At 40.6% G+C, this 13,550-nt stretch overlaps 1 protein-coding gene across 3 annotated transcripts in view; it reads left to right on the top strand.

Annotated features, from left to right (window-relative positions):
- Positions 1-4,856: 4,856 nt before the first annotated feature.
- Positions 4,857-13,550, top strand: part of TMEM62 (transmembrane protein 62) — a 37,520-nt gene continuing 28,826 nt past the window's right edge. Inside the window, exons 1-4 of one of the 3 annotated variants that reach the window (XM_040226809.1) lie at positions 4,857-5,168; positions 5,716-5,827; positions 7,119-7,256; positions 9,592-9,637. In XM_040226809.1, coding sequence (XP_040082743.1) covers positions 4,989-5,168; positions 5,716-5,827; positions 7,119-7,256; positions 9,592-9,637 — 476 coding nt within the window. In that variant the 5' untranslated portion in view covers positions 4,857-4,988. The remainder of the gene's footprint in view (positions 5,169-5,715; positions 5,828-7,118; positions 7,257-9,591; positions 9,638-13,550) is intronic. The other 2 variants (XM_040226810.1, XM_040226811.1) reach the window with 2 other exon arrangements.

Here is a 13,550-nt window from a genome sequence, read left to right as displayed (position 1 = left end):
CCAAATTTGCTTTAAAGATGCCCATCTAGATGTTTTTCAGTAGAGCAGTGTTGAGTGTGTGGATGCTCAGTCACATTCTGACTCTTTGCAACCCCATGAACTGTAGCCCACCAGGCTCCTCTGTGTATGAGGTTTTCCAGGCAAAGAATATTGGAGTGGGTTGTCATTTCCTACTCCAGGAGATCTTCCCTACCTAGGGATCAAACCCATGTCTCCTGTCTCCTGCATTGGCAGGCAGATTTTTACCACTGCACCACTTGGGAATCCCCTAAGTTCTGTTAAAAGTCACACAGTCTATGATATTCTGTTATAGCAGCTTGAATGGACTAAGACATTCATGTTGTGTATGTGTGTGCTCAGCTGTGTTCGACTCTTTGAGACCCCATGGACTGTAGCCTGCCAGGCTTCTCTGTCAGTGGGATTCTCCAAGCGAGAATAATGGAGTGGATTACTGTTTCCTTCTCCAGGGAATCTTCCTGATGCAGGGATTAAACCTGCATCTCCTCTGTCTCCTGCATTGCAGGTTGATTCTTTACCACTGAGTGCAGTGTTAGACAAAACAAAAATTTTATTCATATATGTCTCTATACATACAGTATAGCCCTAGTTTTTTTTCATCACTAAAGTTCCAAATTTTAGCACTAACTTTTAACTGTCTTCTTTAGCTGTGTTCTTCCTTCAAATATCCAACTGAAACTGTGCAACTCAGATTGGGACTTGAACTCACGTTCTTATGACTGGGATTACACACCTGGTCTTAGGACTTAATGAAGCTCAGCTTCTTTATGTCTCATGGCAGAAATAATTCAGTGAGAGACAAAGTAATAAGTAGAAATTGCTAGGCAGTCAGTGTAGGACGCTGAGACCTCATTCTTGTTTTCAATAAACATCTTGCTCCATTAACCTAAAGCTATACTCTATGTCCTGAATTCCTGGAATGTGTCCTTGGTCTGCTAAATTATCAGCGCTCAGATCCAGGGAAGGGCAGTAATTAACTTCAGTAATTAACTTCCCATATACCTGAGGGAAAAACAACTAGTGATCATTAATCTTTAGCCCATACATCTGGTCCATTGTAAAGTGGCTGAAAGTGAAAGTGAAAGTCACTCAGTCATGTCTGACTCTTTGCGACTGCACCAAGTATGCAGTTCATGGAATTCTCCGGGCCAGAATACTGGAGTGGGTAGCCTTTCCCTTCTCCAAGGGATCTTTCCAACCCAGGGATCAAACCCAGGTCTCCTGCATTGCAGTGGATTCTTTACCAGCTGAGTCACAAGAGAAGTCCAAGAATATTGGAGTGGGCAGCCTATCCTTTCTCCAGCAGATCTTCCTAACCCAGGAATCAAACCGGGGTCTCGTGCATTGCAGGCAGATTCTTTACCAATTGAGTTATCAGGGAAGCCCATACAATGGCGAGGGGGCATGAAAAGAGAGGCAACTTAATACGAGGATAAGGAGAAGCCATAAAGATGTTAAGCTAAACATTGTGACCTTTAAACTGATTGGTTAAAAATGATGTATTTTAAGCACAAAAAAGAGCCAACCAAAATGTACAGATTAATACTGGTAAGGATATTAATCTGGGAGGCCAGGCCTCCCTGTCCATCACCAACTCCCAGAGTTTACTCAAACTCATGTCCGTCGAGTCGGTGATGCCATCCAATCATCTCATCCTCTGTCGTCCGTCCCCTTCTCCTCGTGCCTTCAATCTTTCCCAGCATCAGGGTCTTTTCCATTGAGTCAGTTCTTCACATCAGGTGGCCAAAGTATTGTAGTTTCAGCTTCCGCATCCGTCTTTCCAATGAATATTCAGGACTAATTTCCTTCAGGATAGACTGGTTGGATCTCCTTGCAGTCCAAGGGATTCTCAAGAGTCTTCTCCCAACACCACAGTTCAAAAGCATCAATTCTTCAGTGCTCAGCTTTATTTATAGTCCAATTCTCATGAAAAGACCCTGATGCTGGGAAAGATTGAAGATGGGAGGAGATGGTTGGATGGCATCACCGAATCAATGGACATGAGTTTGAGTAAACTCTGGGAGTTGGTAATGGACAGGGAGGCCTGGCGTGCTGCAGTCCATGGGGTTGCAAAGAGCTGGACACGACTGAGTGACTGAACTGGACTGAACTGAACTCTCACGTGCATACATGCCTACTGGAAAAACCATAGCTTTGACTAGATGGACCTTTGTTGGCAAAGTAATGTCCCTGCTTTTTAATATGCTGTCTAGGTTGGTCATAACTTTTCTTCCAAGGAGTAAGCATCTTTTAATTTCATGGCTGCAGTCACCATCTGCAGTGATTTTGGAGCCCCCCAAAATAAAGTCTGTCATTGTTTCCACTATTTCCCCATCTATTTCCCATGAAATGATGGGACCAGATGCCATGATCTTAGTTTTCTGAATGTTGAGCTTTAAGCCAACTTTTTCACTCTTCTCTTTCACTTTCATCAAGAGGCTCTTTAGTTCTTCACTTTCTGCCATAAAGGTGGTGTCATCTGCATATCTGAAGTTATTGTTATTTCTCCCGGCAATCTTGAGTCCAGTTTGTGCTTCATTCAGTCCAGCATTTCTCATGATGTACTCTGCATCATTACTCATGATGTACTCTGCATTAAATAAGCAGGGTGACAATATACAGCTTTGACGTACTCTTTTCCCAATTTGGAACTAGCCATGTCCAGTTGTAACAGTTGCTTCTTGTCCTGCATACAGATTTCTCAGGAGGCAGGTCAGGTGGTTTGGTATTCCCATCTCTTTAAGAATTTCCCACAGTTTGTTGTGATCCACACAGTCAAAGGCTTTGGCATAATCAATAAAGCAGAAATGGATGTTTTTCTGTAACTCTCTTGCTTTTCCAATGATCCAATGGATGTTGGCAATTTTATCTATGGTTCCTCTGCCTTTTGAAAATCCAGTTTGAGCATTTGGAAGTTCATGGTTCAAGTACTATTGAAGCTTGGCTTGGAGAATTTTGAGCATTACTTTGCTGACATATGAGATGAGGGCAATTGTGCAGTAGTTTGAGCATTCTTTGGCATTGCCTTTCTTTGGGATTGGAATGAAAATGAACTTTTCCAGTCCTGTGGCCACTGCTGAGTTTTCCACACTTGCTGGCATATTGAGTGCAGCCTTTTAACAGCATCTTTTAGTATCTCCTTGGACCTAGTCGTTTCTAATCAGTTTATGTCATGTCTTGGGGCTATGTCAATACTTGTAAAAGTTGTTCCTGCCCACTTCCTTGTTTCACAATCAGTCAAATTCTGTAGTTTCTATCTTTACAATCCTTCTTTTCTAATCTCAGTGTCCCACTCTTTCTACGTCAGGGCTTTGTAATTACCCATTACCTCAATGTCTTGGTCCCTTCTCCAGTGACTCAGCAGTAAAGAATTTGCCTGCAATGCAGGAAACACAGCTTCCATCTCTGGTTTGGGAAGATCTTCGGGAGGAGGAAATGGCAACTCATTCCAGTATTCTTGCCTGGAAAATCCAATGGACAGAGGAACCTGGCTATCTACAGTCCATGGAGTTGAAAAAGAGTTGGACATGACTTTGCGGGTACACACACACACACACACCACTGTTGTCTTTGTCCATTCAGGCTGCTATAACAGTATCACAGACTGAGTCGTTTTTAACGAACAAATTTATTTCTCACTGTTCTGTAGGCTGGAAATTTTAAGATCAGGGTGCCAGCTTGGTCATGTTCTGGTGAAGACAGTCTTCCAGGTTGCAGACTGCTGACTTCTTGCTGTGTCCTTAAACTTGGGTGGCCACAGTCCACAGTGGCTTGAAGCAGGACTTTGGTTCCTTAGCCAGGAATTAAAGTCAGGTATGGCAGTGAGAGCCCTGAATCTTTGCCACTAGACCAGCAGAACCAGTGGCCAATAACAAAGCCTTGGCCAGTTGGCTTTGTAGAAATGAATTTCCACAAAGAGATGGAAAGTAGTGAAGCAAGTAAAGTGTTTAGAGAGGAAAAATTACATGTGGATAGACACACACGAGTGGTCTCAAAGAGAGTCATGCCCTCCTGGTAGTTTGAATCACTTAAATGGGGCATTTCTTCCCAGTTTCCTCTGGCCAATCATCTTGCTTTATCTGGGTTTGAGTCCATATTTGGTTTACCTCGGTTCCTCCTACGTGTGGAGTTTCCCTGTTGGTTCAGTAGTAAAGAATCCACCTCCACTGTCGGAGATGGTTCAGTCCCAGGGTTTGGAAGTTCCCCTGGAGAAGGAAATGGCAACCCACTCCAGTATTCTTGCTTAGGAAATCCCACAGACAGAGCATCCTGGTGGGCTACAATCCATGGGGTTGTAAACGAGTCAGACACTATTTGGCGCCTAAGCAACAATACCTATCCCATACGAAGTATTTTTAAATGTATTAAACGAATGGCACACCACTGTTTTAGAGCATTATGTAACCAAGTGCACATGAAATCAGGTTTAAGAAAAAAATTCTCTCACAAAGTATATGGATGAAATCTATAGAAAACTTACAGCGACGTTGTTGATAATCAGAAGGGACCAGAAGGGACCTGCCACATTTGTACAGCGATTTAAAAAGCGTCCTCATACAAACTTTGATTTTCACAACAACCCTGCAAAGTACGCTCTGGAGGTATTATTAACTTCGGTTTACGAGGAAACCGACCACCTAGGTCAGGCGTGATTGACTAAGGCGGAGCCGGGACGCTTGCCTCCGCCTCCCTGACCTAGGATCCTTCCCTGCCGCGCCTAGGCAGCCGCGAGTGGCGCTGAGGGACTCGGATTCCTTTTCTTCCCCTGTATCACATTTGCAAACCGATCCTAAAGGCGCGGTCCGCCGGCAGGTGCACTGCCAGTCGCAGGTGCAGGTGGCGGCCGACCAGCCCGGCGCCCTAGGCCGCGCGACCATAGAGTCCGGAAGTGCAGCCACTGCAGTTCCCTGCGGGCGCCGCTTGGTCCTAGCTCCGGCCACGCACACAAGGGCCGCGCTCCGGCGGGCTGAATGGCCGCAGGGCTGGCCGTCAGGGTGGTCGCGGGACTGGCGGCCGCGGCCTTGGCTGCAATGTTCTTGGAACACTACGGCCTGGCCGGCTGGTCTTCACCACTGCCTCAGCCCCGCACTCCCCGGAGCCCGCACCCTGCGCCGGGTCCCGGAGCCAGCAACATCTTCTGGGGTCTGCAGGTGACGCAGCGGGCGCCCAGGCTGGGGAGGTGGTGGTGGTGGTGGTGGGGCTCATGGGGTTTCAGAGCGGGCACCAAGCGGTATGAGACGCCAGCAGTTTCCACTGGGGCGCGACCCGCTCCTGTTCCGGCCCAATCTCTGCGCTGGGGGCGGGGTGGTGGTGGCGGTGGCGGTGGCGGTGGCGGTGGTGGCGGCGGCGGCGGCGGCTGGGGGCGGGGTGGTGGTGGTGGGGGTGGTGGTGGCTGGGGGCGGGGTGGTGGTGGTGGTGGTGGTGGTGGTGCTGCTGCTGCTGCTGCTGCTGCTGCTGCTGCTGCTCGTGCTTGTGGTGGTGGTGGTGGTGGCTGGGGGCGGGGTGGTGGTGGTGGTGGTGGTGGTGCTGCTGCTGCTGCTGCTGCTGCTGCTGCTGCTCGTGCTTGGTCCCCCCTGGGGGATCGTGAATGCTCTGAGTCTTTGCCTTTTTCTTCCGCCGGAGAGAGCCCCTGGGTCGTCTCGGTCTGTGCCGCCTCTTCCTGACTCAGATCTCTTGTTCAATACCCGCTTTCGGCAGATATCCGACATTCACCTGAGCAGGTTTCGCGATCCAGGCAGAGCTGTAGACTTAGAGAAGTTCTGTTCTGAAACTGTTGACATCATTCAACCAGCTCTCGTCCTAGCAACAGGTAGGGACGATTGCCGTGCTGTCCTGTGGTCCTGTGGTCCCAGTATACAACCAGTGCTGCAACCTTTTAACTAAGGGACGTTAGGAAAACTTTAGCTGCAGCCTCAGGTGAGCCCTCCTCCTGTAGAGGAGATGGGATATTGTAATTTTCTTTGCCCGTGGATAACTGAGTCAAGATCTGGTCTAAATGACTTGCCATAGCAAGGTTTCGTCCTAGCGGTAGAAGCAAGGCACGTGATCCTCATGTTAGTGTCCTGTCTGCTGTATCTGTGTCTGTTTTGTTGTTGTACTTCTAGATTTGAGAGAGAATTAAGGAAAGACCTTTAACCAGGAATGAAAAGTTCTCATCCTTCTCCTTATATTCTTGTTTTTATTTTTTTTTAATTAAACTTTTCCATTTTCTTTCAGTATTAATCGTTCTTATACCGTCAGTTGTTTGACGGACCCTTTTTTTTCATCCCTTCCTACTTCTGTGGCTTGGTTCCCTGGAGTGTTCAAACCCCAAACCTTTTGCTCCCAACTGTGTTGAAGAAGAAGCTAAAGGAGCGTCTATCCTGGCTCCTGGGAAATTCATCTTCCACCCACCTTACAGAAACATCTCTGCTGATAGGATGAAGTCCTCATTTTATGGATGATTTCAGTTTCTAATGCTTAATTTCCTAGAAATTTTCTATTTCATTTTCCAAGCTACACCTTCCAGATTTTCTTGCTGTAAAATTAATACTTTGTTAGATCACATTTCCTGATTTGGGGTTTGGAAAATTAGGTTGCCATAGATACTAGGCAACTGCCCAAAGTGTTGGAATTTATTATTAAAGAGTTTTCAATTTGTCAGAGTTTCAAGATGCATTTTTACGGCTCTCTTTAAAGGTACAGTTTTCACAACCCATTTCTAATGTAACAGGGGGTTATAAAGGCACTTGTTGACCTATAAGAAACAAAAAAATCCATGCTGAGAATCTTGTTTTATTTTTTTTAGGCTGCACTATGTGGCATATGAGATCTTAGGTCTCCAACCAGGGATGGAACCTGTTCCCCCTCCATTGGGAGTGCGGAGTCTTAACCACTGAACTGCCAGGGAAGTCCCAAGAATCTTATTATTATTTTTTCTGAGAATCTTAATTTAGATGACTTGCTTTGGATGCAGGTGGATTCACAGTGGTTGTCCTTAAACATGTTGAGTACTTTGAATATCTTTGTTCTTCAGTGTGCATTAAAAAAAAAAGTTGAAACCCAGTCCAGCTTTATTTTGCATTGTGATTACCTTCTTTACCTTCTTTATTTACCTATAGGAGACCTGACAGATGCCAAAACAAAGGAAAATTTGGGATCCATGCAGCAAGAGGTAGAATGGCAAACTTACCATAGTATTCTAAAGAAGACAAAAGTCATGGAAAAAACCAAGTGGCTCGATATCAAAGGAAATCATGGTAAGAGTGAAGTCCCGCTTATAATTAAGACTAGATCTTTATAGGAGCCCAGATTCTCCAAGTTAAATTGTAAAATTATAAAATGGAACATTGTAGCATAAGTTTACATACACTGAAGACCACAACTAACAAATACAGCTGCAATATGTGATTTTAAAACTTCAGATGTCACTATTAGGCCTTGAGGGGGAAGTTGGTATGATTTCTTTTTTCTTTACATGGAAGAAAAGCATATAGCAAAATCTATGGAGGAGGATGTTTAAAAAGATATACTTTTGCCAAGTGAAAGAAGCAAAATCCATAAGTCTATATACTGTATAATTTCATTTATATGACATTCAAGAAAAGGCAAAACTATAGACAGAGAACAGATTGTGGTTGCCAAGGGTTGGAGATAAAGAGGCTGACTACAAGGAGCCATCGTGAGATAATTTTGGGGAGTGAAGATACTGTTCTGTGTCTTGAGTGTGCTGGTAGATACATGACTACGTGCTTGTCAATACCTTTAGAACAGTACATCACAAAGATTGAATTTTGCTATATATATTTAAAAATTTAAGTGACAAGTATATCCACATATGCGTAGAGAGAAATGGATAACCCCTTCCCAATTTTTTAGATTGTGATTTTTACGTTAATAAGAAAATGAACTATTTTCCAAGGGTCCTGATGGTAAATTTGTTTCATAAAAGTTGACTTTCTTTTTGGTTATTTAAGTATTTCATTTTGTCTGCTTCATTTTATTATTCATTGCTGATGACTACCTATTTATATATGTTTTCAAAAGGTATATTTATAAATTCTATCTGGTGAAATACACAGCTATTAGTTAGATCAGAAAATGCTCTCTATAAAAACAGTTGATCCTTTGCTCACTGCAACTAGAGAAAGCCCATGTACACAACAAAGAAGACCCAGTACAGCCAAAAATAATGAACAAATAAATATTAAAAAAAACCAAAACAGTTAACCCTTGAATAATGTGGAAGTTAGGGGGACCAACTACCAGGCAGTTGAAAATTTGGGTATAATTTTGCAGTTGGCCCTCTGCATCTGCAGATTCAACCAACTAAGGATCTGTAGTACTGTAATATATATTTATAGAACAAAATTCACATGTAAGTGGATTTACATAGTTCAAATCTGTGTTGTTCAAGTGTCAACTATAGTTCTTACAAATCAGCTAGAAATTATAATTAAAGGTAGGATTCTGGCTTACAGCTTTCTCTGGTATGTTTACATTCCCTTTTTTTTTCCTGATCTTAATTAGGAGTACTGGTCAAATTCTTTTTCAATAAAAAGCAAATCTGTGTATATCAGAAGTTTTTCAAGCCAAACTACTGATGTATTTTAAGTAACAGGTATCAAATGGAGTTTTGTGATTAAATAATTTGGATAGTCTTTTGGAGTTCATAATCACTTGACTTGTATAGGCATAAATGCTAATGGTATATATATGTATGTATATGCATGTATACACACATATGTATATACACATACATGAATCTTTATTAACGTTTAACTGTAACAGGGTGTTCCTTGTTATTATAACCACTGGTTATGACTCAGTGCTTTCACTTCTGTGAACTGAGTTCAGTCCCTGGTTTGGAAACAGATCCTGTAGGCCATGCCATGTGGCAAGAAAAAAAAAATTTAACTATAACAGAGTGGTTTTCTTAAGCAAGAGGATTATATACGTGATAATGTTTCTTTTGGCCTAAATTGAATTTACAGCTTATTCTCTTAAGTTTATTAGAAATGTAGTGGATTCTTGGAAGTCAAAACTGATAAACAATTTTAGCTATTGCAATCAAGCAATCAAGCTCTATGAAATTCTATTTCCAGAAAAGTTTTCTATGATGTCCTTAACCTTTTTCCTTACCATTATATAACTTCTTTATTACTGAGTCTTTTTTAAGATTTAAGAAGAGAGGGGCTTTGGCCCTATTATCAAAGTCATCTACTGTATGGAAGTCCTTGACATGGATCCGTGTATCAGCCATGAATCCAGTCCTTCTTGACTCCCAGAGTCACATGATTAAAATAGTAGCAGCAGTCATCCAGTCTTACAACATCAAATTGATTTATTCTGACTAATGCATAATTCAAAGTACTTATTCTTCTTCAATATAATAGATGCCTTAAATAAGTTTCCAGATAATCTGAATTCTATTAAGTTACTAAATTTTAAAAATTAAAATTAAATACTAGTCTAATTAATTGGCATCTGTCATCTAAAGTATTATTGAAAGAATTGTCATTTTTATTCAGTCACTAATATGTTTGCATTTTTCTTTTTAATATAGATGATGTTTGCTCTTTTCTTTTTAATTAGATGCATTCAACATTCCAAGTCGGGAGAGTGTTGAGAATTATTACAGGTACTGTAATGAACAGAAGATAGACAACAATGCAGAGTTTGTGTTACAAAGAGGGTACAGTCAATTCACTTAATGGGTGATAACATTTTTTAACAGAGAAAAGAACCTCTGGTAATTAAAAAATGAAGCCTTTTAGTTGTTTATCATTGTTATTTTGGTGATTCATTTTTGTTTGTTTGCTTAGACAGCCCTTTATTCTTTTCATTTCATATAATTTAATGCTTTTTGTTGGCTAATGGTACTTTTAATATTTTATACATACTTTTTTGTTTTGTTTTTTTTTTGCTGTTGATATACAGCAAAAGTCATTTAGATCAGAGCTTGTCAATCAGTACTGTGGACTTTAAGGATACTAACCTACTGATTCTGTTAGTCTCTGGGGTGGCTGAAGAGCCCAGTTGGTAACTTCTGGGTGCTTTGTCCAATATGTCATACAAATATTTTTTTTTAATTTATGTGCTGCTGTTACTAAGTCACTTCAGTCATGTCTGACTCTGTGCGATCCCACAGACAGCAGCCTACCAGGCTCCTCCGTCCCTGGGTTTCTCCAGGCAAGAACGCTGGAGTGGGTTGCCATTTCCTTCTCCAATGCATGAAAGTGAAAAGTGAAAGTGAAGTCGCTCAGTCATGTCCGACTCTTCATGACCCCATGGACTGCAGCCTCCCAGGCTCCTCCACCCATGGGAGTTCCCAGGCAAGAGTACTGGAGTGGGGTGCCATTGCCTTCTGCAGATTTATGTGCATAAATATGAAAAAGGCAATGAATATGAAAGGATCTTTGAATCAGAAAACCAATTGTCTAGTTTCAATGTATTGGAATTCTTCTTTTGGCTGTAATTTCACTTTTTGTTCCTGTAGCTTTGTCAATTAGTCAAGTAGCAAGTATTAAGAGTCTATCATTAGTTGGATAGTATGAGAGAAACAAATATGCCTTCTATTTTCAAGTGAGTCTAGCTAAGGTAGATGAAATTTGTTTAGGAAATGGTTAGAAAAGAACATGAAGGAATGGCTGATGAAATGCTAGATTATTTGTTACACTTAATTATCACCATGAGAAATCAGAAAAGGCACACGTCAGCATGGGGTAGACAAATAGCAGACTTTATTTTTCATTTTTGTTTTTCATTGAGATATAACTGACATATAACATTATGTAAGCTTAAGGTGTGCAGTGTGTTAGTGTGATTCATTTATATATTGCAATATGATTATCACATAAGATTAGCTAATATTTCTATCACTTCACATAGTTATTGTTTCTTTTTTGTGGAGTAAACAATTAAGATCTGGTCTGTTAACAACTTTGAAGTTTATAATACAGTATTTTAAAATTATAATTACTACACTGTGCATTAGATCTATTTATCTACTAGTTGCAAGTTAGAAAAGACTTTGTAAAAGTAGTGAAAATTGTGTCCAGTCTTAAAAGATGGGTAGACTTTGGAGGAGTAAGAAATTTTGAGGGGTATACTTTAGGCAAAAGGATGAGTATAAACAGCTTTAAAAACTAGAATGAGGTTTTGAGTGCAGTAAGGAAATTGTTATAATCAGAATAAAGGTTCATTTTGAGGATTGATACCACATTGGATAGAGAGTGTAGAGCCAGTTCATGGTAATGTCAAGTGACAAGCATAGAAATTTAGATGTGATGGGTAATAATAGTTTATAATCCAGTATAGGTTCCTAAGGAGATTAGCAACATAGGAAAATAGTATTTTATAAAGGGCAGATACATAACAAAATAGAGATAGGGATAATAAAAAGGAAAAGGGAGAGACTGGAGTTGTATAGACCAAGTAGAAAAATCCTACAGTAGTTTAACCGTCATAAGGAAAAGGCTGGAAATGAGTGGAAGACCTGTCTGAATGAGGATCATGGATATGGGGATGGTGACATGAATTTGAGGATGATAACTGGTTAACAGATAGAGTCACCATAACATGGAAGAGGGGGTTGTCCTCTTTTGTTAAAGTGAGAAAAGAGAAGGACAGAGATGAAAATCTCCCACTTCTTATTAGCTGTTTGTATCTTTGATAGTGATTATGGGAATGGGCTTAAGAGACATTTTCAAAGAATTAACAGGATTTAGGGTCTGATTAGTAATTGGGAAAAGTCAAATTATTAATCACTTTAAAGTTTCTTACCTTTATGTTTTTGTTTCTAACCATTAAACTTTATCTGGATTTAATAAATGACATTTAGCTAGAGATATAGGCATTATGGAAGTATCATATGAAAGGAAGGAAAAAAATCTTGGGGTTAAATCGTGATCTCTAGAATGCCTCAGAGATGCCAAAATCTAGAATTCAAAGACTATTATATATTTTAACCTCTGCTTTCAAATACCTGAATTTTATTTTAGATAGTTAGATTTTAATATGTCAAAAATGTAGGAAAGGAAATAATATATATGAGATTATAAGATCTTGAAGAATAACTGTGAAAAAAAAAAGCAGGAAAAATATCAATACAAATTTTAATGAGGAAAAAACCCTGAAATAGGAATTTTAAAAATATCAGGAAGAGAGGTAATAGAACCAATTGACTATTAATTATAATATCTATGACAGTAAATTTATGATATATTTGATGGTTGTTGTTGCTTAAAAATAGCTCCCTGATGGCACATTAAATTTCAGAAGTTTATTTGTATTTCTTTCACATGTACTGTTAGGTAAAATATCATAAAAGACACTCAGATATTTTCTTATAATGTTCTGACATTTGAATAAGGTATGCTCCAAATATTGGAGAAGGAAATGGCAACCCACTCCAATATTCTTGCCTAGAGAATCCTGTGGCCAGAGGAGCCTAGTGGGCTGCTGTCCACAGGGTCTCAAAGAGTCGGACATGACTGAAGTGACTTAGCATGCATGCATGCATTGGAGAAGGAAATGGCAACCCACTCCAGTATTCTTGCCTGGAGAATCTCAGGGACAGAAGAGCCTGGTGGGCTGCTGTCTATGGGGTTGCACAGAGTCGGGCACGGCTGAAGCAACTTAGCAGCAGCAGCAGCAGCTCCAAATATAATCTCTACTTTCTTTCACATTTATTCAACAAATACTCAATGAGTGCCAAGCCTGTACACTCTGTTACCCATCCTTTCTCCTTGCTCTTCACTCTCTAACTTACTGGACACCTGAATACTGTTGATACTTAAGGTGATGAGGACTTTCATTACTGGATGTGGACCCTGTGTATGTTTTTAATATATTTTTAGAAACTGAAAAAAAGATTTACTGGTTCTGACTGAACATTTTCCTCCTGGCTCACTAACTTCTTTGCAAGGCTTTATTGTGACTTAAGCCTTTTCACTCCTGTTTTAAGAACTCAACACTTTTGTATCTCACTACACCAAGAATTCTGCTAGGTACTTAGGAGGCCCTCACTACAATATTTTTTGGCTTACCAGATGGTGCTAGTGGTAAAGAACTCACCTGCCAATGCAGGAGATGTAAGAAATGAGGGTTTGATCCCTGGGTTGGGAAGATCCCCTGGAGAAGGGAATGGCAACCCACTCCAGGATCTTTGCCTGGAGAATCCCATGGAGAGAGGAGCATGGCAGGCTACAAGTCTATTGGGTCTCAAAGAGTTAGAGACAACTGAAGCCACTTAGCACACATGCACTACAATTTTTAATGATTGATAAGTACCATTTCCTTGGATTCTGATTTATCTCTTCTAAAATGTTTAGTGGACTGCTTAAGTTAGCCACCTACTCTTATGCTTTGCTTGGTGACCTTGTGCTTGGTTACTGATGAATATGTTTGCTTGCATCTTTGGAGACAATAGGAAAAAAAAAACTTTAATTGATTTATCCATTGTGGGTCTGGTATCTAGTTTTATGTATTTCTCTGTCAGATCATGGAAATTTCCTTTACAAAGGGAGTCAAAATATAGTGTGATAGTAGGA

This window comes from Oryx dammah, unplaced genomic scaffold (assembly GCF_014754425.2).
Source record: "Oryx dammah isolate SB20612 unplaced genomic scaffold, SCBI_Odam_1.1 HiC_scaffold_26, whole genome shotgun sequence".
In the NCBI taxonomy this organism is placed as follows: Eukaryota; Metazoa; Chordata; class Mammalia; order Artiodactyla; family Bovidae; genus Oryx; species Oryx dammah.
The sequence above is the reverse complement of the archived record's forward strand: the minus strand, read 5'-3'. Positions and strand labels throughout refer to the sequence as shown.